Source organism: Ursus maritimus, unplaced genomic scaffold, assembly GCF_017311325.1.
Source record: "Ursus maritimus isolate PB19 unplaced genomic scaffold, ASM1731132v1 scaffold_32, whole genome shotgun sequence".
Taxonomy (NCBI): domain Eukaryota; kingdom Metazoa; phylum Chordata; class Mammalia; order Carnivora; family Ursidae; genus Ursus; species Ursus maritimus.
Window position 1 is genome coordinate 26,683,886 of NW_024425786.1, and position 27,870 is coordinate 26,711,755.

Consider the following 27,870-nt stretch of genomic DNA (forward strand, 5'->3'; position numbering starts at 1 on the left):
TAATTGTAAGAGTTTTACTTTTTTTAAGTAAATATTTTATTTTCACAGTTACTAATGTTGAAATATAGCCACATTTGTGTATGTATGAATCATGCAGAAGCTTATACTTACTATTCAGTAAAGGTTTCTACTTTGTTTACAGGGTCTCTTAATTTTCTGTTTATGTTCTTTCTGTGTTACATGATTCTCTTAAAAAAAACCAACTTTGTTTCTTAGGATTATAAAAGTAATACATTCAATTTTACAAAACAAAAATGAAAAAAGCAGAAAATGAAAGCCTTGTCTTTATTATTCTGTAAAAATAATCAGTTTAAAAGTTTAATATATATCTTTCCAGACTTTTTTTCTGTGAATATATATAGATCTGTGTATGATGGATGGGGATTTTTGTATGTCTGTAGGGATCATTGGGTACTGTTCTTGGCTTTTTTCATTCAACTGCCTAAGCGTCTTTCTATGTCAATGGATTTTGACCTATTCCATCCTTTCTGATGGCTACTTGGTAATTTATTGTATGGCTGTATTATAAATTAACCAACCTACTCTTTTATATATGTGTATATTATTTCCAGTTCTTCATTATTAGAAACAACATTGAATATGTATTGCTATACACATTTTTGTCTACTTGTTGAAATAGACAAAGGGAGTATATCCTTTTCTGTAGAATAAATTCTAAGAATAGAACTGATGAATCGTCGAATGATGTTTATATTCTTATGAAGGATAAATTTTTTTATCTCTAGAGTTACTGAGTCAAGGAGAATACTCATTTCTTTCTTTTTTTTTTTGTTTTCTTTTTTAAGGTAACTTCCATTAGTAGGAACTATGAGTACCTTCTTTCTGTTTGGAATTAGTTTGTTAATATTTTTGAGAGATAACAATTTTTTTAGACTGCATAGTGAGAGGTAACTAGCTTTCCTGATCTTTAGTGGTCTTGGAATAATCTGAAAGTTCATTCATTCATGTCTAGTCTGGGCTTGGAGGGCACAAAAACTGGGACTGCCAGTTTGAGCGCCTGTACATGCCCTCCCTGTTGCCTTGCCTACTCATAGCATGGCAGCCTCAGGGTAGTCAGACTTTTTGGTGGTGGCTCAGGCTCCAAACGAGTAATTCAGTGAATAAGGCAGAAGCTGCATCTTTTCTGACCTACCTTCAAAAGTAACACAGTATCACTTTTACCACATTCTTTTGGCTATGTGGGAGTCAGTCACAAGCCTGCTCAGATTGAGGAGAAAAGGATCTTCAGACCTCACGTCTTGATAGAAGGGTCGAAGTCACATTGTAGAAAGCTGTGTAGGTGGGAGATGCTGTTGCAGCCATATTTGGAAAATACAGTCTGCCTTCACAGCATATAATTCTGTCATAGGATATTTTATTATATATATCAGAAGATGGCTTTAAAAAAATTCATCCTTTAGGTGTGTGTTTGGATCTTCATAACATTAACTACTTCCTGTAACACAGAAACAGATTGATGAATCTGATCATATATTATTTTTTACAAATAACGTTTTATCTTTTCTTTTGACTTAGTCTTTCCTTTTTTTTTTTAATGCTTCTTTTAAAAAATATTTATTTTATTTGAGAGAGAGAGCACGAAAGAGAGCACAAGTGGAAGGGAGGGGCAGAGGGAGAGGAAGAAGCAGATGCCCCACTGAGCAGGGAGCCTGATGGGGTGCTCCATCCCAGGACCCTGGGATCTTGACCTGAGCCGAACGCAGGATGCTTAATCGACTGAGCCACCCAGGTGCTCTAGTCTTTCCTTTCCATATTATCGTCCCTATCCCCCAACTCCACCTACACCTTTGTAGGTAGTCTTCCATGTTTTTCTCCAGTGCTTCTAAAATCATTAAATGCATAAATGTATACAGATATATATATGTAAGGGTTTTGAAGATTTTTTATTTTTTGTTCAACAGGTGGGATCATTATATACATAGATTTTTCTACCTAGCTTCTCTCATTCAGAAGTACTTCATGATATCCTTCTGCCGCAACTGGGATAGCTCCAACTCTTACAGTATAATATCCCATAGTTTTGATGTACAAGTTATCTTTTGCCCTGTTAGGCATTGATATTATTTTCATTTTTTTATCATGAGAAACAATGATGCATTAAAAATCCCTTAAGAATGTCCTTATATGGATTTAAAAAAAAAAAAAAGAATGTCCTTATATATTAGTAGTTTTACTTGTATACATAGATTACAAGGAGTGGGTATTGTTCAGTAAAGGGTATGTGTAATTTTAATAGATGTTGCTAGCCTGCTTTTTAAAACTTGAATGCCTTACATTTCCATCAGAAATGTATAAGAACACCCCCTCATCCCATTAACGTATATTGTAGCTCTTTTTTAGGTTTGGCAATCTGATGGATATGGAATAGCATAGTGTTAACTTTATTCTGCGTTTTCTTAAGTCTTATTGAATTTGAATTTAAGCAGTTTTTAATAAGTTCAGCATTTGGCCTGTCTCCTCTGTATTGTCTAATTATAAATATTTGTGAAATAAATACCCTTTGCCCATTTCTTAAAGTTTTTTCAGGACAGTTTGTAGGCTTTTTCAATTTTAGTTTTTAAAATATTCTTTTTTTTTTTTTTTTTTAAGATTTTATTTGTCAGAGAGAGAGAAAAACAGGGGGAGCAGCAGGCAGAGGGAGAAGTGAACTCTTTGCTGAGCAAGGAGCCTGATGTGGGACTTGATCCCCAGGGCCCCAGGATCGTGACCTGAGCCAAAGGCAGATGCCCAAACGACTGAGCCACCCAGGCAGCCCTAAGTTTTATTTTTTTAAAAGATTTTATGTATGTATTTAGAGAGAGCACACACACGTGCACACGCAAGCAGGGGGAGGGGCAAAGGGAGAGGGAGTGAGGGATTCTCAAGCAGACTCCACCCTGAGCATGGAGCCCCGACATGCGTCATGACCTGAGCTGAAATCAAGTCAGACACTTAACTGACTGAGCCACCCAGGTGCTTCAGGCTTTTTTAATACTGTAATAGGAGTTGTTAAGGTGAGTAATGGTAGGCATGGAAAAGGATCAATCTGAAAGAAGATTCAGGTATACATTTAAAAAGATAGAAAGTTTAACTTTTAGAATACGTGACCTAAAGTTCTTTTAATAATGGAGTAGCGGTTTTTTATTTCCTTTGTTTTGTTTCCTTTTGTGTCATCTTTTCTTAAACAAATGTTGTGGGTTTCTAAAAGATTTTAATTAACTAATTAATTAATTAAGAGAAAGAGCCTGCAAAAGAGAGAAAGAACACAAGCAGGGGGTAGGGAGTAGAAGGAGAAGCAGACTCCCCCTGCCCCCAGCAGGGAGTCGGATGCAGGACTTGATCCCAGGACCCTGGGATCATGATTTGAGCCAAAGGCAGCCTCTCAGCGGACTGAGCCACCCAGGTGCCCCTAAAGAGATGTTTTTAATATAAAAGAAAAATGTGATCTTTTTACCCACAGTTTTTAGTTTTAGTTAAAAAAGTTTTCCTTACCCTTTGAATATATGCTATCCTAGTTTCTTGGAGTATTTAGAAAATATTTTTATAAAATATTAAATACAGAAATGTTTATAACATGTGATCTGTATTAAAAATAAAAACCCCTCGGGGCGCCTGGGTGGCACAGCGGTTAAGCGTCTGCCTTCGGCTCAGGGCGTGATCCTGGCGTTCTGGGATCGAGCCCACATCAGGCTCCTCCGCTATGAGCCTGTTTCTTCCTCTCCCACTCCCCCTGCTTGTGTTCCCTCTCTCGCTGGCTGTCTCTCTCTCTGTCGAATAAATAAATAAAATCTTAAAAAAAATAAAAAATAAAAAAATAAAAACCCTTGGCTTCACCACCCAGCTTTTGAAAAATGTGCATTATCATGCCTTTCATGCCAATCCCTTAGTCCCATTTTATTTTTTCCAAATAGCTGTTATCCTGGATTTTGCTTATTCCCTTGCTTTTCTTTATACTTTTTACCACCTCTGCATTATTAATCAAGATATTCTTTAGTTTTCCTTGTTTATGGACTGTGTATTGTTTTTGAATTATACTGTATATGTTACCACTTTCTTTTTATTATATATTCCTGAGACTTGACTGTACTGTTGCATGTTGCTCTCATTCATCACTGATGTGTATTTATTCATTAAATACATTACAGTTTTTATTTATTTTTAAAAAGTTGTGGTAAAAAAACACATAAAATTTACCATCTTATTTTCTTTAAAGATTTATTTATTTATTTATTTATTTAGGGGGAGAGAGAGGGAACCTGTGTGTGAGTGGCCGGGAGGGGCAGAGGGAGAGTGAGAGACAGAACTCAAGCAGGCTCCCTGCTGAGCACAGAGCTGGAGGTGGGGCTCAGTCCCAGGACCCTGAGATCATGACCTGAGCCGAAACCGAAAGTCATCAAGAGTCAGCCACTCAACCGAGTGAGCCACCCCGGCGCCCCCCATCTTAGTTATTTTTAAGTGTATAATTCAGTATTTTAAGACTGAGCCACCCAGGCACCTTTAAAATAGCCCTTTCGAAAAGAACTTTTGTTCAAACCACACTTGTAAATGTCAGTCAGTCTAGTTCTTTCAGTTGGGCTTCTTTGATCTCCACTCACATATGAACATACTTCAAAGATTCCCCAACCTGTAATATTTGGGATGTAGTTTCTTTATTTTAGGGCCCTGGAAGTCAAATTTTACGATGTACATTGATTGCTATTTTAGGCAAGTGGTCTAAAATTATTATTCTTTGTTTCTGATATTGAAAGGTCTTGTTACTTCCACTCTACTCCATGAGTGTAGCAGAAAATGTTACAGGGCTCATTGTTACCACTGCAGTATATTTGCTGTGATGGAAGCATAACCTGTGTCTCAGTGTAGTCATAGGTTATACTGTTGCTATTGCAACAACTCAACTGTACATTCACAGCAGGTATGTAAAGGAGTTAATGTGTTTGTTTCCAATAAAACTGTGGACACAGAATTTTGAATCTCATATAATTTTCCATGTGTCAGGAGATGTTTTTCTTTTGGTGGTTTTTTTTTTTTTTTTTTTAACCATTTAAAAATGTGAGAAGCATTCTTAGCTCATAGGTTGTACAAAAATACTTCCCCCAAAAACAGGTGGCTTCTGGATTTGGCATGCAGACATAGTTTATTTACCCTTGCTCTGGAGTATATATCGGAAGGTGATTGCTCAGGCCTAGGCTGTGTATATTGTGTATATTCTCAGCTTTATCAGAAATGCAAAATTTATTTTCTTAAGTAGTTCATCGGTTTACACGTATACCATTGTGGTTAGTTTTTTTCACTGTGCATCTGGCCAACACGTGATATTATCAGACTTTTAAATTTTGTTAATATGGTAGGTATAACATGGAATTAATATTTTTAAAAAATTTTCATTTCCTTGATTAATAATTTGGTTGAATTTTTTTGTGTTTATTAACCATTTCTGATTCCTCTTTGGCAAAATGCCTGTTTAATTAAATCTGTTGCCCATTTGCTATTCGGTCGTTGGTCTTTTCTTAACTGAATCGTAGAAGCTCTCTAAATATCCTTGAGAAAAATTCATCACTTACAGTTATTGCAAATAACTTCTGATTCATGACTTGTCTTTTTAAAGTTTTTGCATAGCAGAAGATAATTTTAATGCAGTTGAATCATAGTAAATGTATGAGTCTTTATGTTTGCTTTTAAAAAAGTTTTCTTTAGGAAAATCTTACCTAGGCTGAGATCAGAAAGACCTTGTATATTATTTCTTGAAATGTTCATTGTTTTTATCTTTCACATGTAGCTCTTGAATTATCTTAGATTTAATTGTTTATATAGGAGGGTTAGAGATCTTATTTTGTTTTTTTCATAATGCTAACAAATTGTCTCACACCATTTATCAAGTAGTATTTTCCTTTTCCTGGTCATCTGCCAACCTAATCTATAGTGTATCCCGGCTTTTTCCCACATTTTCAGTTAGGCTATTTGTTTATTTTTGGGCCAGTACCATGTTGTTCTAAATTAAGTTGATGTATAATAAGTCTTGATAATCTAATAATTCCCATCCCAGAAAATTGTCCTTTAGGAATATTTTGGCTATTCTTGCCAGTGTTCATTTTAGAAATATTTTGCCAAGTTCTTAACAAAATATTGTTTTACGATATTTAACAAATATTAACAAATTAAAATAACAAAACAAAATAAAATATCTATTTTATTAACAAATAAAATAGATATTTTTGTTTTTTTAAAGATTTTTAATTTATTTATCCAACAGAGATAGAGACAGCCAGCGAGAGAGGGAACACAAGCAGGGGAAGTGGGAGAGGAAGAAGCAGGCTCATAGCAGAGGAGCCCGATGTGGGGCTCGATCCCACAACGCCGGGATCACGCCCTGAACTGAAGGCAGACGTTTAACCGCTGTGCCACCCAGGCGCCCCCATAAAATAGATATTTTAACAAATATCTTTAACAAAACAAAATAAAATAACAAAATAAAATAACAACAAAATCTTGTTGGGAATTGATTGGAATTTTCCTGAGTCTATAAATCAACAGAGAATTTGTATGTATGTAATACTGAATCTTCTGTCTGTGAACTTGGTATGTCTTTACATGTATTTAAATCTTTAATGCTTTCAGTAACATTTTTTCATCTATAAAGAATTATCTTGTAAGCTTTTTATGTTTTAGCATGTAAGTCTTAATTTGAAATTTATTTTTGGATGTAGAATAAGATTAGGGTTAACTTTTTTTTTCAGATGAGTAGCTTATGCTACCGCATATTAAATTTCATCTTTTCATCTAAATAGTTGATGTTTTTGTCACTGAACTGAATTGGCACTGAGATACATTTAACTTCTAGAAATATATGTGGGAATCTTCTTTTGGAAATTGTTTAAAATTCTGTTAATATTTATATATTTACAAAATTACATATTGCTAAATATTAATATTTATTTCTATACCAGTGGCTTTGGTTTTATTTTTATGTATTGTTATAAGAAATATTTTTTTTATTACTGTATTATTACTATATATGTATTGGCTTTTGGGTATAGACATTAGACATTTATCTGCTAATGTTAAGCCATTGCCTTAATTTTATCTTTCGTTTATTTTATTTTATTTATTTATTTTTTAAAGTAAGCTCCATGCCCATTGTGGAGCCCAAGGAGGGGCCTGATTCATGACCCTGAGATCAAGACCTGAACTGAGACCAAGAGTGGGATGCTTCACCAACTAAGCCACCCAGGCGCCCCATCTTTTGTATTTTATTTTTTAAAGGGAGGGGGGTTAGAGGAAGAGGGAGAGAGAGAATCTAATCTCTCTGTGCCTAGCACTGAGCCCGAAATGGGTCTCCCATCACATGACCCTGCGATCATGACCTTAGCAGAAACCAAGAGTTGGCTGCTTAGCCAACTGCACCACCCAGGCAGCCCTAAATCTAGTAGTCTTTTAAAATTTGAGTCTGTAGTTATCTGCATGAAACCATATCAACTAAAAATACTTTGCTTTTTCCCAGTGACTGCTCAAATTATATAATTTACTATTTTTGCTGAAATTTGTAGGATTACATTAAATGATAATGATGATAGTTGTCATCATTGATTAATCTATGAATCCAATTAATTAGTTCTCATATTTTGTTATTTAGGGCTAATTGTTGTTAGTTTCTGTCACATAGGCTTAGGCTTCATTACATTTTTTTAAAAGGTTTTATTTATTTATTCAAGAGAGAAAGCATGAACTGGCAGGAGGAGCAAAGGGAGAGGGAGAAGCAGGCTTCCTGCTGAGCAGAGAGCCTGATGCAGGACTCGATCCCAGGACCCCAGGATCATGACCTGAACCAAAGGCAGACGCTTAACTGACTGAGCCACTCAGGCACCCTACATGTTTTTTATATATTCACAGTTTACCTTGTGGAATGGCTGAAGAATATTGGTATTTATATATCCCTGGATTCTATTTGTTAATAGTTTGTTAAAATGGATAAAGTTTGTTTACACTTGGAGTTACAGCTTTATTAAATGTTTTCTAGAATTCACCAGTGAAATCATTTAGGCTTGGAGATTTCTTGGTGTGAGATTTTAAGTTATGAATTAAAATTTTCGAATAGAATATGAAGTTTTTCTTTTTTTATGTTTCATCTTTTGTCAGTTCTGGTGAGTTTTATTTTTCAAGGAGTTTGTCCATTTCATTTAAGTGGTCTTTTTGTCTTTTGAATTTGAGGCAATTTAGTGGGAAGGACGTGGCACATCTTTTTAGTGTGTGTATTGGTCATTCTTAAATGTTCTTTTGTGAAGTGTCCGTTCAAATCATTGCCCATTTTTAAGTTTGGTTGTTTGTCTTTTTGTTATTAGGTTGTAAGGATTCTTATATATTTTGGATGCAAGTCTCCTGTTGTATAGATCAATAGATTGAAATAGATCTCCTTCTATCTATATTTGTTTATATATTTCTTCATATCCATCCATCCATTTTGTGGCTTGGCTTTTCATGATCTCAGAGGTGTCCTTAAAAAGCACAGTTTTTAATTTTGATGAAAGTCCCTCACTTTATTATTATTAGATTATTTTGGTGGTCTGTGTTCTTTGTGTTCTAAGAAACCTATCCCAAGATCATGAATATTTATACTTTTTTTTCCTTAGAAACTTGATGGTTTTAGCCTTAGCTTTTATAATTAGGCTCGTCATCCACTTCAACTTAGTTTTTGTGTATAGTATAAGAGTCAAATATATAATTTTTGTGTGTGGATGTCTAGTTGAGTCAGCACCATTTATTGAAAAAGATTATTCTTTTTGATTTACCTTGGTGCTTGGTGCCCCATTCCAGCTTTATTCTTAAACATTGTTTTGTCTGTAGAAGTCCTTTGCATTTACATATATATTTTAGAATTAACGTATGAGTTTATACAGATGAGCCACTGGGACTTTGATTGGAATTGCATTATCTATAGATTAATTTGGGGAAGAATTGACATCTTAAATATATTCAGTCTTCTTATTTAGGTCTTCTCTAAATTTCTAAATAATTTCTAGATTATTAAGTTTCTAAATAATCTTGTACTTCTTTGTCTATAGATTTTGCACATATTTTATAAAATTTAATGTCCATATATCTATATCTATATATATCTGTATTTTTATGTATTTTGTCTTTCAATATTTTGCCTGGAATTTTTTTCGTGGATCAGTTTATGGACAGCTTTCCCCCGCGGAGATAGCCAGTTATTCCTTCCTAAGTCAGTGAATAATCATCCTTTCTTTGCTTACTTGAAATGTAGTATTCCTATTTTTTATTACATTATAATGATTGAAAATTCTTTTTTCTGGTTTCCATATGATCTTTATTATCTTTGTAGATCTACTCCCTCAGTTTGAGGACTTTCTCTTCTCTTTATTAAGTTTGCTCAAAGATTTTTTTCATGAATGAATATTGAATTTTGTCAAATAATTTCTCTTTATCTACTGAGATTGTCATGTTGTTTTTTTCTTTTATTGTATTATGTGGTGGACTGACTTATTTCAGTACTAAACCCACCTTGCATTCATGGGATAAATCCTGCTTTGTCATGATGTATTATTTGTTTCATATATTTTCATTCATTTTGCTAATATTTTAAGTATGCTAGTCTTTTAAGCACCTATTTTTATGAAGGATATTGGTGTAAATGTTCTTTTTTTTTTTTTTTAATAAGATTTTATTATTGAGAGAGAGAGATTGCAAGCTGGGGAGGAGCAGAGGGAGAGGGACAAGCAGACTCTGTGCTGATCATGGAGCCCTCTGCAGGGCTTGATCCCACAAGGCTGAGGTCATGACCTGAGCTGAAATCAAGAGTCGGATGCTTAACCAGCTGAGCCACCCAGGCTCTGCAAGTTCCCTTTTGTAATGTCTTTCTTTGGTTCTAGTTGCAGAGTAATACTGGCCTCATAAAATTAGTTAGGAAGTATTACTTTCTCTTATATTTACTGAAAGAATTCATGTAAGATGGATATTAACATTTCTTTAAATGTTTAATTTACTAGTAAAGTTATTTGGGTCTGGTGCTATTCAGATTTTTTTTTTTCTTCTGTGTCTAGTTTGGCACTTTTCACCTTTCAAGGCATTTCCTATAAGTCAGCATAGTCGAATAGAACTTTGCATGATGATAGAAATGTTCTATATGTACACTATTAAAATATAGTAGCCACTAGCTACTTGTGGCAGTTGAGCATTTGAAATGTCATGAGTGCAGAACTGAAGTTTTAATTTAATTTAAATAGACATAGATGGCTGGTGGCTTCCTGTATTGGACAGTGAAGATCTAAGCTGGCAGATGTATTTCCAGAAAGTTCTTAATAATTTTTAAATGTATTATCATTCAGTTCATAGCATTTTAAAATTTATTCTTAATTAAGTTGTTTATAATGTATTTTTTTAAGATTTTATTTATTTATTTATTTATTTATTTATTTATTTGAGAGAGAGAGTGTGCAAGAGCATGAGCAGGGGGAGGGGCAGAGGGAGAAGCTGACTCCCTACTGAGCAAGGAGCCCAATGCAGGACTCGATCCCAGGACCCTGGGATCATTAACTGAGCTGAAGGCAGATGCTTAACCAATTGTGCCACCCAGGTGCCCCTGTTCATAGTATTTTCTTACTTTATTATTAGTCTCTATGAAATCACTACTGTACCTTTCATTCCTGATACTAGTAATATTGTGTTCTCTCTCTCTCAACTTTCTTCATATTAATTTTTTATTAAAATATTTGTGAAATACACATAAACTGAAATGTACTCTTAGCTTTTTTTTTTTTTTTTTTTTTAAGAGAATGAGAGAGAGAGAGAATCTTAAGCAGGCTCCACAACCAGCACATGAGCCTGATGCGGGGCTCAGTCTCACAACCCTGAGATCATCACCTGAGCCGAAATCGAGTTGGATGCTTTACTGACTGAGCCATCCAGGCACCCCTACCTAGATCTTAGCCTTTTTTTTTTTTTTTTTAAGATTTTATTTATTTATTTGACAGAGAGGCAGCGAGAGAGGGAACACGAGCAGGGGGAGTGGGAGAGGGAGAAGCAGGCTTCCCGCTGAGCAGGGAGCCCGATGCGGGACTTGATCCCAGAATGCTGGTGTCATGACCTGAGCCGAAGGCAGATGCTTAACGACTGAGCCACCCAGGTGCCCCTAGATCTTAGCCATTTTTAAGTGTACAATTCAATAACGTTAAGTACGCTAGCATTGCTGTGCAACCAATCTCCATAACATTTTCCATCTTGCAAAACTGAAACGATACTTGTTAAATAATAACTCCCCATTCCTCCTCCCTCTAGCTGTGTCACCCACCCTTCTTTCTGTCTATGAATTTGACTACTCCAGGTACCTCATATAAGTGGAATCATAGTATGTTTATGTTTTTATGACTGGCTTATTTCACTTAACATGATATCCTCAAGGTTCATCCGTGTTGTAACCTGTGCCAGAATTTCTTTCCTTTGTAATTAGTAGAATTGGTGTATTTTGTGTTTAAGGAGCTCATAAGAGTAACAGTGAAATTATTATAATTTTACTGATGTCACTGAGGGTAAAAAAGTGCAAGTTACTCTGTACAGTTTTATAGCTCTTAAAATGATTTTAACATTGCAATTTTTTCTGGTTGTAAGGGGTAGGATAAAAAATTAGGTTCAGGACCTGAACAGATCCTTGTTTAGCTCAATAGAAAGAGGTGTCAGCTGATTCTGGTGTGGCAGGAAGGGAGAGAAGTTGAAAATTAAAAGTTTCATTTTATAAATAATATAACCACATATGCAAGTTTTGGAATTAGAAGGAAGAATAGCAGGAGTGTATAACTATAGATTGGGTCAGAGCTGGAACTGTTTCCTCATACCACTGTGGCTTTGTGTTTCTGGAACTATTGGCATAAATTACTTTTACTTTTATTATTTTTTTAAATTTCATTTTATTCTGCTTCCAAAAATAATATGCTCTGAAATACTGAAATACTATAAAAACATATAAATGTTTTACTTCATTAAAATGTATGATATTGTGTTATAGTGGTGTGTTTTAATTTTAATAAGTCTTGGACAGTTTTTAGGTACATACTGAATGTATCAACTTTTTTATTTTATTTTATTTATTTATTTGACAGCAATAAGCAGGGGGAGTGGAAGGCAGAGGGAGAGGGAGAAGCAGATTCCCTGCTGAGCAGGGACCATGATGCGGGGGCTCAATCCCAGGACCCTGGGATCATGACCTGAGCCAAAGGCAGATGCTTAACTGAGCCACCCAGGTGCCTCAGATTTTTTTTTTTTTAAAGAGAGAAAGTGCATGGGGAGGGCAGTGAGAAAGAATCTTTAGCGGACTCTGTGTTGAGCAGGAGCCTGATGCGAGGCTCAATTTCACTACCTTGAGATCATGACCTGAGTCGAAATCAAAACTGAGTCACTCAACGAACTGAGCCATCCAGGCACCCCTGAATGTATTAATTTTGTAGATATTGCTGCTTTCTTGATCATTACTTTTAAAGCACTATAAATATCAATGAACATTCAAAAAAGCAGCCTATTGTCTTTCGTTGTCCTCAGTGAAGAACAAATGGTTATTTGTTTTATAAAGTGTTTTATAATGTGCTTTAAAATTACATTTTTTTAACCTTAATAGTGTACAAAATAGACTGTTGAAATTGGTAATATGTAACTAATTTCTGTCAGGTATTTCAAGTGTCAGCATTTGTTGGTCACCTTTTAGTAATAAAATCTTTTAGTTATAAAATCAAATTGTTCTGAATATTCCCCTGGTTTCAAACTATTTATTTTCCCTATGGGAACAGATAAAAGCAAAAATTAGTGAAAGTAAGTTCTGTGAATCTTACCTACGAGTCTTATCTCTCCTTATTGAATGTGTAGAGGTTACAATGGCATACTTGAATAGTTCCACAATAACAACACATGATCAAATGAAAACAAGAAAAGAGAGCTGTAATCTTTAGTCAGGACTTCTTGAGGAAACTCGTTCATCTTCATTAGGACTTAACATAGATTGTTGGTGATTGATCTGACTTCAGTAAATGGTTCATGTCTGGTGTGGTAGGGCATTCATTGGTTCATCTTTGTTGGTCGAAGATTCAATGGGCTGGGTGAGTGGGGTGTTTTGTGGAAGAAATTGAACCAACCTCTGGGTGCAGTGATTTATTATCTGCATAGTTTATTTATGCCTGGTTTGTAAAAACGTAGAGCGTGTTACTTAAAGTGTGGTCTCTGGATCAGCAATAGTAGCATCACCTGGGAGGATGTTAGAACTCAAATTCTGGCTCTCATCCTTGACCTACAGAACCAGAGTCTTTGGGGGGTGATGTGGAACTCAGATATCTATTTCCAATAAACTCACCAAGAGATTCTGATGGCCAGTAATCATTGATTAAGCATTGCTTTAGCTCAGTGATCCTCAAGCATTACTGTGCATTAGAAGCAAAATTATCTAGGGGTGCTTGTTTTTGTTTTGTTTTTAAATTCCTTGAAGTGAGATAAAATTTACATAGAACATTGCATTAGTTTAGATGTACAACATATTGCTTTGCTCTATGTATGTATTGTAAAACGATTACAGTAAGTTAACATCCATTTCCAGTTATTTATTTTAACCTTGAAACACTGATAGAAATATATTTTACCTGGAGACCTACGTGTGTACAAGCATTTTTTTTATAGTATTACTTGCTGTCACTCTGAATGATGCAGTTTGTTTTCTATTCTAGCTTTTTTTTTTTTTTTAAAGTAATCTCCATGCCCAACACTGGGCTTGAACTCACAACCCTGAGATCAAGAGTCACATGCTCCACTCAATGAGCCAGTCAGGTGCCTCTTCTATTCTAGCCTATTAAAAAACAATTTCCTGGCCCTGGTTCACTAATGGGCAATACCTGCAGGTTGAAAGAACACTGGATTGTTGTATTCTAATTATTATCCCATTTCCATGAAAAATTTTTTATTAATTACCAGCTTATTAATAGCCAGGATTGGTTTTCAGCTTAGGATCATATGTATGATTTACCATTCTTTTCTATTACTGTAAGTGTGCCCTAATGAAAATCAGGGTCTGTCAATAAGGGCAGGAGCTAAAATGACTGTTGAAAAGCAGCTAGTAGTTTCAGACAAAGCCACATAAATTCAGCTGTTGATGAATTGCATGTTTACCAAGAGTCAGTTGTTTCCAAACCCATTTTTTTAGTAGTACTTGTAATGGTATGATTTTAATTGTTTTTACACTAATGAAATTTACTCTGAAAAGCAAGTTGTTTCTGTGAATAATTTGAATGCTTTAGAAAAACTTAGTAGGTAAGTCAGTAAAAACATGGAGGTGCAAGTGTCTTTATTTTGTCATTCCACTCTAAAGAAGCCAAAATTGCAATCATGAACTTCGCATTATGGGTGGGACTTGAAAGAAAGAACTCAAATTAGTACGCACCTTTTGCAAGTCTTTTTTTTTTTTTTTAACATTTTATTTATTTATTTATTTGACTGAGAGACAGCCAGCGAGAGAGGGAACACAGGCAGGTGGAGTGGGAGAGGAAGAAGCAGGCTCCCAGCGGAGGAGCCCGATGTGGGGCTCGATCCTAGGACTCTGGGATCACGCCCTGAGCTGAAGGCAGATGCTTAATGACTGAGCCACCCAGGCGCCCCCACCTTTTGCAAGTCTTGATTGATGATCAAATGATTGGCCAATGTGCCTTTATATATCCCAAATAAAAATGTTTCATTTTTTAATGATTCCTGGCTTTATTGGATTTTAACTATTAAACTACATTCTTGATCTTACAGTTCAATGAAGCTTTTATTATTGAGGAAATTGTATTTTATTAACAATCATCTCTTAGAAATATCTCAGTGACAAAATGCTAATTTGACCTTTTATTTAAAATGAACCAAAATTACCTCGTTTTATGCTTATTGTTACTTGTTTTACATTCTTCAGAGTTTTCTTTTGATTCTTTCTTTTTTTATATATATGTAAAAGAGAAAGCAACCTCAGAATTGTTAGAGAACCATGATTTCTAAAGTTAGAATTACAATTAGTATTACTTTATTTCTGAAAATTATGCTTTGATTAAAAGCAAAAATGTATGAAGGCATCAAGTAACATATTGGCAATGAAAACAACAGCCCATTTGCCATGTTCACTTATGTGTTATTGGATTTCTTAGTTGGTGTTTGTATGTTCGTTTTCAAGGTACATTGGTTCTTAGGTATAGTGTAGAAATATCAGTATGCCTCTTAAAGCAAAGACTAAACAGGAAGACCAGGAGTAAAAGCTGACCTGACATCATGAAATTTACTTGCAGTATCAAACAACAATATTGTACTTAAATTGCTTAAAATAACTTTCATTCTCCTTTTACAAAGTCTTACAACTTACTTGCATTTAACACATGTACTCCTTTCATTCTTTTACAAAGGAAGTTTATGTACTGATCACATCCCCTGTTGCACATGGATTCTCCTTCTGAACTCATTAGTTATTCCCTCTTATTGGATCATTCCCATGAGCATACTGCAAGCTGTAATATTCTCCATCTTAAAAAACAAAACAAAACCAGCAACTCACCAGAAAGTAATAAAATAACAAGGAAAAAGAACCAAAAATACAAAGTCAGAAAAAGTCTTCACTGCAGATTATAATCAGTTTCTGCTTATTTTCTTTAATTTAGAGCAAAATTCTTTTGGAGAATTGTCTGTACTTAAGGTTCCCCACTTCTGTCTTCGCTGTCTCTGTTGGGATCACCCCACTTCAGTTGTACACTCATTTTCCACTGATAAAGCTCTGTCAAGTTAGAAGTTCATTTCCGCTTTACCAATATTAATAATCATTCCCAATTCTTCATTTTATGTGTTACCTCAGCAGCTTTTGTTATGGTTGGCCAGTCCTTTCTTGTTGAAATACTTCCTTCACTTTCCTTCTTTGACAGCAGTCACCTAGTTTTCCTCTTGCCTCATTGGCTGTTGCATTGTAGTTCCTTTTCCTGATTCCTTCCTTTCTAGCAAATTTCCAAATGTTGAAGAGGACTCTTTAGCTCTTTTCCATCCATAGTAAATAAATTTGCCAGGTGTTCTCATCTAATCCCATTAATTTTAAGTACCATCTCTTCATTGATTCCCAGATATATATGTCATTGCTTGGCAAGAGTCGCTTCTTTTAACTCCTCTTTTTAATGTATCTCCAGTTGAAGATTTAATAAAGTTCTTAAAATTAACAGGACCAAGACCCAAGTTATCCCTTTCCTGTTTGTTCCTCCGTTAGTGTTCCCATCTCAAGAAATGATACCTTGTTGTGTTAATCTTTGCTTCTTTCATACCCAGCTTCTTATATATCGGGAAATGCCACTAACCTTTAAAACATACCCAAATCTGACTGTTTCTCCCAACATTCACCATTACTGTTCTCGTCTTAGCCTCCAATTTTTCCTTGGATTATTGCGGTAGTCTCCTGACTGTTGTCCTGCTTCCATTCTTCATTCCCTGTAACGTTTAACAGCCTTAAGAAAGTCATACAGAAGTTGGGTGATCCTTGTAAAATATAAATCATGTTAATCCCTCTTCAGGATCTTTCACATTTGAATATATTGCATTTTTTTCTTGTGGTCCGCAAATTCGTAATAGACCTATCCTCTGTTTTTTTCTCTCTTCTCATTTTTTAGCACTCTTCCTCTCACTCATTCAGTTCCAGCCATATGGTCCTTGCTTTTCCTCACATATGCCAAGCATGTTCACAGTGTCTAACAGCTAGGAGTCTTCCATGAGAAATTTATGCTTACAAGTGTTTCACTAGCTTCTGTGATCTCCAAATAAATGTCGTGTCGTGTTTTGTTCTATAGATTTAGGCTCTGAAAAACAGAAGCTATTTCTTATGTTTGATTATTTGGGCCTCAAGAATGGGTAGAATTCTTGTCCAGTTAATTACACATCTTAATATAACTAGTACTTACGTTTTAACCTCATTAAGATGTTCAGCCTACAGATTTCTTGTGTGATAACTAGCAAAATTTCAAATTCAAATTAGATGCTTTGTTAGAAATTGCTGTCTCTGAAGAAGCTTTAAATCTCAAGTGCCTTTTCAAATAAGGATAAAATTTTGTTTTCAATAAATGATAGACCATGTGCTTCAAAACTCAAAAGATAGAAAAGATGTGCTTTGAAAAGTTGGTGTTTCTGTCTTCTAGCTACCCAGTTATGATATTAATAGAAAATCAATGGAAGATATTTTTAATGTATAAATAATTAATATACACATAAATTTTAAAAAAATATATCAGTGATAGCCTTATCTATCTATCTATCTATATTATTTGTCACTTAGATATTTTTACTTAATTAACCTGGGAAACTCATATAAAGCTATCTCATTCTGTTTTATGACCACATAATATAATATTTAGGTATGTACTGTAATTAATTTAGCCTCATTGATGAATACTGTTTCTAGTCTTTGCTGCTATACACGTTCTTTTTTCATAGTTCTCTTGCAAGATTGTATCTATAGGACTAATAAAACACTGTTAACTGTACTGGAATTAAAAAGTGAATAAAGATTATATCTGTAGGATAAAATCTTAGAAGTTGAAATGCTGGCTCAAAGGAATGTGTATTTAAAGTATCATAGATATCACCTGGTTCTTTATTAGAATTGTACTAGTTTATACTCCTACCAATAGTATTTGACTGTAGCAGTTGGCAAACTTTTTTTCTTTCAAGGGCCAGATAGTAAATATTTTAGGCTTTGCAGCTCACATATGGTCTATGTCACAAACTCTTCTTTGTATATATTTTTTGGCTTTGGGCCAAAGTCTGGCAGCTTTGGCCTATATCATAGCTGCCAGGCTGTTATCAAAACCTTTTGTCATTACCAAACTGCTATGTGAACATGGTATCTTACTGAATTATTAAACTGCATTTCACTTATGAGCAAAGCTCATTCTTCATGTTTCCTTTCCTGTGAAATGTTCGCTCAAATCCTTTCTTTTATATGTGTATTTGGTGGTTTGTATTTTTATTGAGGTATAAGAATCTTAATCTTTTATTCATTAGAGAAATGACCCTTTCTCATAGAATATACGATAAAATCTTTTCAACAAGTTTATCTTTAATCTTTTGGTTTGCTTTGTGTTTTCTTCTCCTTAGGTTTTTTGTTGTTGTTGTTGTTGTTTTAGGATTTATTTATTTTAGAAAACAAGAGAGTGCATAAGTGGTACATGAGTGGGAGGAGGGGGAGAGGGAGAGGGAGAGAGGGAAGCTGAGGTTGGAGCCTAACGTGGGGCTCGATCCCATGACCCTGAGGTCATGACTCGAGCTGAAATCAAGAGTTGGACTCTCAACTGACTGAGCCACCCAGGCACCCCTAGGATTTTTTTAGTCACATTTGATATGTTACTGTTTTACTCAATAAATTAGTTTTTTATTCTAGATTTTGTGTCATTTTTAGAAAGGCTTTTCCTCAGTTTAAGACTTATAATAATTTTCCATGTTTTTTTATATTAGTATTTTATTTTTATGTTTTTTTTTAATTTTAAAGATTTTATTTATTTATTTGACAGAGAGAGGCAGCCAGAGAGAGAGGGAACACAAGCAGGGGGAGTGGGAGAGGAAGAAGCAGGCTCCCAGCAGAGAAGCCTGATGTGGGGCTCGATCCCAGAACGCCGGGATCACGCCCTGAGCCGAAGGCAGACGCTTAACGACTGCGCCACCCAGGCGCCCCAATTTTTTATGTTTTTTAAAAGATTTTATTTATTAGCGCAAGAGAGAGCACGCACGAGAGAGCACAAGTGGAGGGGGCAGAAGGAGAGGGAGAAGCAGACTCCCTGCTGAGCAGGGAGCCTGACGTGGGACTCGATCCCAGGACCCTAGGATCATGACTTGAGCTGAAGGCAGATGCTTAACCGACTGAGACACCCAGGCCCCCCTTATTTTTTATGTTTAAACCTTAAATAAATCTGGAGATTATTTTGACAGGAGTTAAGGATACACTTTTTCCAAGTGGTACCCTTTTGTCCCAATAGCATATCCTGAATTTAAATGTAGTGATTTTGAAAGTTGCTTGCAATATTACTTTTTACTGTTGACTTCTCGTATACTACCAGAATTTAGATTAAGCTGCTGACCACATGAAATGCATATTCTTGCATCATGAACAGTTACTGAGCATGTGCTATGTGGTCTGCTATTAAGGGTAAAGTGTTGTCTTGAGAAGGCTCTAATAACCCTGGCCTTTAGTTGCTTACGGTCTGGTGGATTTATCACACCATATGTATGTGTGTGTTTTAACACCCTACTTCTGTATTTATATTTTTCCCTAATTCTTTTTTACTATGAGAATTTTCAAGTAAATAGAGTAATTGAAAGAATAGTACATTTAATATCTATAATGCTGTGCATGCTCTCTCATCCCTCCCTGCTGCCCTCTGTGGTATATATGTGAAAGTAAGTTGTAGACATTCCTCAGAATTTAGCATCTGCTGTTTGATTATTATTTAAGTAAAATTATAATTTTCTAGTTTTATTATTTCCTCTCTCTTTCTAGTTCGGGGGTGGGGGGACCATAGCTATCTTTTAATCATTTCATCCCTAGAATTTAGTGCAGTTCTTACCAGAGTAGTTTCCTAATAAATATGTGATAAATGAATGCATACTTTAGGCAGTGGGAAACTGTTGAAGGATTTCAAGGGGAAGATATAATACAGAATGATTTGTGGTTTAGAAAGATAATTTGGTGTCTTTATGGAGGAGGGCAACTTGAGGAATGTTTTTATTTGGACTTTGTATCAGTTTGGACTTGACTTTAAGTAATCCAACTCAAATCAACTTAAAAAGAAGAATTTATCCTGGATCATGGAATCCAAAGAGTGATTTGAAGAGCCGGCCTCGTGAAGAGGTTCATCGGGGCTTCAGGAACAAATAAAAACAGGGTGTTGGTACCATGAATATTTTATTTTGTCTTTGCTTCATTCTGTTTTTATTAGGTCCTGTTTGCTTGCTCATGGATCAGTTAATATGGTTTAGGGATGGGGCTTGCAACAATATGGTTGCTTCCTACATGTTCATGTAGATGTCCACGTCAGAGATGTGGAGTGTTGGAGTGGTGCCGTGCGGAGCAGATTGGAAAGACATGAAGTAGTACAGTTGACAGAATTTGTCCAGAGGGAAGGAGAATTGGACCGATTCTCTTTTCGTGAGCAAACTGCTGGCTTGGTGATGCTGTTAATCAAGTAGTGGGAATATAAGAAGAGTATGCTTGGGATGGGAACATGATGAGCTTGGTTTTAGAAGTACTAAGTTGGAGATCCCTAGGGACTTAGAGGAGCTAGGTGGATGTGGAGATCTGAATCTTGGAAGAAAGGTCTAAGCTAAAGTGCTTAGGAAGTTCACAGCAAAGGTGAAAGCTAATAGTGGTGAGTTAAATAGTCCCGAGTGTATAAAATGAGAAGAGAACTGGCATAATGAGAGCATCAACAGAGGAAAAGGTAGTATGAAATAAATTAATAGACTATTTAGAAAGGTGGGAAGAAGTATATTGTCCTAGAAACTAAAGGCCTTTATTCCAGGAGAGATATGCTACATAAGGATTGAAAAAGTCAATTGGATTTGACCATTAGGAAATCACTGAAGATCTTTCCAATGTGCAGTTGGGACCCAGGTTGCATTAAGTGCAAATGTTTAATGATTGGGAGATGAAGTAGAAACAAACCATTGTAGACTTTTTTCTAGGGTTTGACTGTGAAGGAGAGGTGAATGAGAGCTGGGTAAATAAGGGCTGGGAGGGTTTTTGTTTTGTTTTGGAACGGGAGAGATGTGACCATGTAGTTTCAAGCAGTAAATAGTTTTAAAATTTATTCTGGCTTGGATAAATTTTATTCTCTATGTTTAAATATTTACCATTGTAAACATTAACTGTTGTCTTTGTTAGAGTTAGACCAGAGACAGTGAGACTTTAAAATCAGAGACCTGGGTTCTAATCTCACTGCCCCAGAATAATCAGTATAATAATTAAAATTATCACTTTTATATTCCCTTCTGTGTGTCAGTCACTGTGTTAAAAGGCTTTTTATATATACTTTGATTAATCCTCACCACAAATTAATCTCTAAGGTGAGTATTATACTGTTTGATAGATAAAGAAACCTGAGAGTTTACTTCTCAGGATCACATAGATCCTTAGTGATCACACTATAATTCCAACACAGATATGTCTGAAGTTGGTACTCTTTTTTTTTTTCTTTTTTTTTTTTCTTCCTGTATCACATTGCCTCCTTTCTAACCTCATATAGCTTATCAACTTTTAGGTCCCTGTTTCCTTATCTGTCACATTAGGATAGTCATTTCTGTCATATCTATATCAAAGTGCTAATTGAATACTGTGCTATTATTTTCTATATTTTGTTTGAAAAGAAAAATTATTTATTTGGTTAAGTACCAGACAGACCTTTTAAATGTGGTCATCTTTAGCACTATCGTTTGTCTAAACAGTATTTTACTTTTTAAGGTGGTGGTATCATGGATACAGAAATGTCTGAAGATATAGACCACAACCTAACTCCTACCCTTGACAGCATGTCTTATGGAATGCCGAATCAAACAGGATCTGAAAATTCATTGCTGGATGAAGATGATTATTTTTTGAACTCTGGGGATCTTGCAGGAATTCCAGTCGTTGGTAGTGACAATGAGGATGAACAGGATTTTAGTTCAAAGGACAATCTTGTTTCTTCAATTCATACTGATGATAGCTTGGAAGTAGAGAGAAGAGTCACACAACATGAATCAGACAATGAAAATGAAATACAGATTCAAAATAAATTAAAAAAAGACTTTCCTAAACAGTTTGATCAGGTTTCTGTCTTTAAGTCAATACGGAAAGATTTTAGTCTAGTAAGAGAAAACAGCAAAGAGACATTTTCTGGAAAGGAGAAAAATAGAGACCTAACTTATCATGAACGTGAAAAACGGTTGGATAAACCCCATAAAGAGTTGGATTCAAGGTTGAAAAGCAGTTTTTTTGATAAAGCAGGTAATTGTTGGAATAGAGCCATAAAACACAATAAATAACAACGTACTGCTAATAACATAGCTTTTATTACTTGTGATGCTAAGCGAAATATGAACAGTTAAATTCATTGTAAGCTTGTCATTTTTCTTTTATCCTTGTTCTTTGCAGAGTGACTGAATTTCTCCCAGTAACTTTTGGTAATGGTAAAAATGATTGAAAAATAGCCCTAAACCTCATTTCTCCCTCCCCTGGTTGCAATATTTTGATGAGAAGGCAAGATACTCAAGTCACCTGTTCATTTTCTTTGGTTGAACATTGGAACCTGAAGTTGGATTTAACTTCTTTGTGCTGTAAGCACTAATTCAAACTGCTGTCCCACAAAGTAGTCCAAATTAGGGAGGGTTTTTCTATTTGATAACATTTCTATTTTATGTTTTAGAAGTTTCTTGAGGCCCCCTCTTGAGCCTCTTTGCCCAGTGTACCCTATACTGTAGCTCCAGTTCCATTCTTGAATATGTCACATATTTTCTTATTTCTTTGCCCTCCTTTCCCCTTGCTATTCCATTTGTGTGTATGTCCTTTTCTTTCTTTGTGTATATCCCTGTAAAAGTACTTTTATCCAACAGTACCTAACTCATAAACCTCTTCTACTCTGTAGTCATCTCTAACCTCTCTACATTGAAGGATGAATTGTTTCTTTATCTGTATTTTCATAGCATTTTGTTTATACTTCATTATTTATAGTACTTAGAGTATTATACTTCTGTATTCATTTTGCCTTACTTAACAGCATAGGAGTTTATTAAGGACCAGATTGTATCTTTTTCATCTTTGTATTCTTGGGGCCTAACCTGTGCAGTGAAAATAGTAATATTTTAATGAATGTTTAATAGATGTGAAGGAAAGCAAGATATAATATAGCAAACCTTACATTTTTTTCTGACAATGCTGGGAAAATATGGTAGAAAGAACAAATCAGTATTATTAAAAAGAACAATTAATTTACATATCTATTATGTAACAGGCTGTACAGGTTTACTATATTTTTTAATATATATTATTCAATATATATTTTTGATATCCCTACAGGGGATAAATTATGAGGGTATTTATCCTCAAGGAACATAATGTCTAGTAGTAGAAGGGGTAAATCAAGTAGAAGTGTCAGTGACCAGTTGAATAGTGTAAGATTTAATTTATAATTAAAGACAGTGGTAGAAGAATTTGTCATAGGTCCATACAAGAAGGTTTCTTTCAAATAATTGAAAGTGTTTTAGGTATTCTTAGAAAAAACCTGATTTTTATCTCAGTGACCAGGAAAGGTTTACAGAGGAGAGGTGGATTTTGAACTGAGCAGGATCTGGAAGACCGTACAGGGATTAAGATAGATAGAGGGGCCTTGGAATGATATAAGCAGAAATGGGGAAGAACAAACACAAGTAGTTTTTAGAGCACAGTGACTAAAGTAACCACTTTATTTAGGTTTGAGCAAGGAAAGTGTAAGGTGAGGCTAAAAGTAAGATGGGGCCAGACTTCCGAGTGAAACTATCTTTTGGGTATTTTTTGGGACCCACTTCACTCTAATAAGTGTCTTTATTGGACAAGAGAGGTGATTATCAAATGATAGCTTTTTAGGTCACTCTTTATAAGATTTGTTATTCATATACATGTGTTTGTTTTGTTTTTTTTTTCTTTCAATAGCTAATCAAGTTGAAGAAACATTACATACCCATTTACCACAAACCCCAGAAACAAACTTTAGGGTAAGTTTTCAGTGTGTATGTAGATGCTGTAACTGTGGCAAGTGTCAAAGTTTTCTTTATGTCATTTTCTAAACTGTAACTATATGTGTTAGGTCGAGCACTGATTTTTTTTTAACAGTTTGCTTTATTATTTGGTAAGGACATCTTTGACGGTGTTCTAAGAAGCCTCAGCTCTTAGTTTCTTTATTGTATTTGATATTTAGACATAGATCACATTTACTTTTAGGCATAGGGACTCTAATGAATATCCATAGAGTTCTTCATTTCCAATGAGCTTATCTTTGGGTGTTGAACCTGAAGAGGAATAATTTTTAAATCTGAATATTTATTAATCCTTTATATTGTGTTTTAGGATTCCAGCTATCCATTTGCCAATAAAGAATCCATTGGTTCGGAACTGGGAAATTCCTTTGCATCAAATATTAGAATTAAAGAAGAACCTTTGGATGATGAGTATGACAAAGCAATGGCACCACAGCAGGGACTACTAGACAAAATTAAAGATGAACCTGACAATGCTCAAGTAAACATTTCACCTTTACTTTCCCCCCTTCTTTTTTGTTCCACACATGAATTACTCATTTGAGAGAGGAAGTTCTTGATTAAGAAGTGAAGTAGTTTGTTGACAGTGTGAGAGGAGACTCTTAATGAGGGCTGAGGTAATTTGAATTATCTTGTGAGAATAATGCTAAGGAATCAAGAATTATATGAAACTTTTCCTGAGTAGTAATTTAGACTTTTAATCCACTTTGTTCTTTAATACCACTCTTCTGTGATTTTTACAATTTCAGTGCAGGACTAGGGAAAGTGAGTCTTCAAGGATCTGAGATTGATAGAGCAGACATGGTTGAAGGTTTACGGTTGTTTATGAGTTTATGTTATGATTGAGTTTATATAAGGTAGTAATAAGCTTTTTGCAGTTTTTGTTAATGAAGCACACTCTATATGGATTCAAGGGTTTTGGGGGGGAGGAATTAATAGGTTATCTTTGAAAGAGTTAATTGATTGAAGAACCAGTTAATTTGATCAGTGGGTAGAAGGTAAAGGAGGCTTTGATGGGTGAAATGGGATCAAGTTCTGCAATTTCAAGATTGCTCTGGAGGTTAAAGTTACAGAGATCCTGTAACTGAAGTCCTGAAATCAGTGAAGATCCATGTAGTTAATGATATTATGGTAGTTGGAATGGAAGAGTCAAAGTTCTGTCAGGTGCTGTAATCATTTTGGAGTGTACGAAGGGGACTGAGGGATGAGTACACGAAGTCAACAATTATTTGAGGATGTCTGTGTTTTACACAGATGGCATGAATTCAGAGGCTGAGAAGTAAAGATAGCATGAATTAGTTATTTCTCTGAAATGGCATTTGATCTGGAGAAAGGTTATCTTTCCATATGTTTCTGTTGTTTTGGAGGGCTGAGAATGTGAGACTTCTGTAGAAGCGGTTTTTTCATTCAGATGTCTGTGAGCACGGTTTCTCAGCCTTGGCACTATTTACATTTGGGGCCAGATAATTCCTTGTTGTGAGGGGCTGTGTTGGGCATTGTAGTATGTTTAGCAGCATCCTTGGTCTCTACGTACTTGATACCATTAGCACCTCCACCCCCCCAGTGTCTCCAGACGTTGCCATATGTCCTGTGGGAGTGGGGGGCACAATTGTCTGCTGTTGAGAGCCACTCTTTTATAGTAAGGAGATGGAAGGATAGATACTTTGTATGAATCAGATTGATACTCACTTAAGCAGGAATTTCTTGGTGCTCAGGGGAAGGTGGCTGTATAGGGTAGTGATGGTAAAGCTGTAGGAGCTGGATGGTTATAAGTGTGGTGGCAACAGAAGAAGATGGCAGAGTAGGAATATAAAAATAGTTAATGCAAGGTAGATTGAAAGCATGTTAACAGAAGCAGGCAAAATGGAGATCTTGGTTATCTGAAATAGGCATAAAGAAATGTACTGATAACCTAGGAAAAGTTCATGTGGCACTGTATGCTTCAGAAGACTACAAACATATCTGTTTACAGGAAAGATTTCCTATCTCTTTACATGCCCTAATGTGGACATGGGAAATTCATAAGAAATCATAATACTGGCAGGGATCCAAAGGCATCACTTTCTCTCTGAATGTGACCCAGTGGCACTTTCTTTAGGATGGAAAGGCACTTATAGCAAAGACCAAATAAATACCTTCAGGGAAGAGGTCATCAGGAAAGATTATTTGTATTACTTTTTTTTAAAAAGTTAGTGGTTCCAGTGGTTGGGGAATACCAATAGGATGGAATTGTTAGAAACACCTCCATTTTTATATGCTATACAGAGTATACTAATGTGTTATAAAATGCCGAATGAGAGGTTTCATCATGATTACAGGAAAGAATTTCCTCAAAGGCTCAGCACCTGATTGATGGGACTCTTCAGAACCAAGCAGGAGTGTGTATAGGTCCTAGACGTAAGGTCCAGAGGCATTCTTTACTCTAACACTACAATAAGGCAGTCCCAGCATGTGAGTGGATAAACCTAGGTTTTCTCTGAGAAATCCTTTCTATTATTACCACATCAATTCTGTAGGATCAGATCTTTTATAATTCTAGAAATCCCTTCAGGGACCTTCTGTTAAACCGTAGATACCTGTTCTTTCTTCTGTTCCCCCTCTTCCTTCCTTTTCCTTTCCCCTCCCCCTTTCCCTCCCCTCTTCCTCATCCTTCTTCATTGTCCTGTTCTTTTAAGGTATTTCTCTGGGATGACCATTGGAAATCTGTATTTTTTGCTGTTCAGTACTGCCTAATGCTCTATCACTCTTACTCATTTCCCATAGACTGGAAAAGGGAGTTCCAGTGTATTATTTTAATAGTCTCTAAAACAGTACTGTTAACCTAACTCTCATAAAATGCTGATAGGTTTATAAGTTGTGGTCAGGCTTTACTTTTGACTATCAATCTCTAGTGGTACCTTTTCTCATGATTTAATAAGATCATAGCTTTAGCTCATTGCCCCTTTGTCACAACTCCTTTGGATTTTCTCCTTGCTTAACTTGTAGTTTTGTTTTCAGCTCACTTCCTAATTCTCCTTGTTACACAATTCATTTTGGTGTTAATTTCATTACTTTCCATACTTTCTTTACTTTTGAAAGCACCTTAAGTGCTGAGATGTGTGCATGTATATTTAAAGACTTCTACCCATTTGTTCTTGATTATTTCTTCAGTTATGATTTTCTGGGTTCGCCAGTTGTCATCCTCCTGCCTCTGTTATTGGCATAATATCATTTGGTCTTCCAGTTTCATTTGTTTATTCAGATCCCCATTGCATGTTACTCTATTTTCTGTAATATTTTTACAGGTATACGGTGCTTTTATGTGTACTGTGCTGTTTCATCTTTCTTACATAAGATGGTCAGAATAGGTGATACTAACTCCATTTGTGGATGAGGGAACTGTGGTTCATAAAGGTTAAGTTAGTTGCTCAAGGCCATGTGGCCAGGAAGGAGCCACTAGGGGGCCATAATCAAGGTCTTATTATTATCAGTCTGACAATCTTTATGTAAATAAAAGTTGTTTCATTTTTTAAAATGCCTGGAGAAGGTTTTAAAATAGAAACTTTAAAGAGCCAGAGACCTCATTTTTTTCTTTTCCCCTTTTCTATAGGTTCTAAAAGTTTGAAATTCAGGGAATACCACATTAAAGTCATGATTTTTTTCTTCTTTTTGCTCATAATAAAAGAGCTAATTTTAATCTCTTATTAAAGTAAATGGATTAGGATGGAAAATCAAATCAGTTGTCACAATAATGAGTCATATAGTTTTAGAAAGTGGAATGCAATAATTAAATGTTGGGGCTTTCTTTAGGTATGTCAAATTAACTTGGCCAGAGGTACAGGGTTCTTCATTTCTATAATACTGTATTGGTGTACTGATACAGGTCTTCCTTTATGGTAAAGGGAATGTAAAGCTATTGATAAAGGATTTTTGTTTTGTTTTGACACCTGCTTTTCTGCTTCTGAAAGTCTTTGAGTCATCAGATTTTCACTTCTCAAGTTAGTAATCATTGTTTATAATTAAATGTTTGTAAAGTTAGTCATAATTATTAAGGGGGTACTGACATAAACTTGATTTTGCCTTGAAGGCATTCTGGGG

The 27,870-nt window shown here is 35.3% G+C and overlaps 1 protein-coding gene and 1 non-coding gene across 2 annotated transcripts in view; one reads left to right on the forward strand and one right to left on the reverse strand.

Moving 5' to 3' along the window:
- The window catches only part of ZMYM4 (zinc finger MYM-type containing 4), a 136,571-nt gene that overhangs the window by 60,517 nt on the left and 48,184 nt on the right, over positions 1-27,870 (forward strand). Inside the window, exons 3-5 of the mRNA XM_040619241.1 lie at positions 21,485-22,009; positions 23,690-23,751; positions 24,104-24,274. Coding sequence (XP_040475175.1) covers positions 21,485-22,009; positions 23,690-23,751; positions 24,104-24,274 — 758 coding nt within the window. The remainder of the gene's footprint in view (positions 1-21,484; positions 22,010-23,689; positions 23,752-24,103; positions 24,275-27,870) is intronic.
- On the reverse strand, positions 4,787-4,908 carry LOC121099861. The gene has a single exon (XR_005831602.1). It is a non-coding gene; the product is annotated as a small nucleolar RNA SNORA1 (small nucleolar RNA).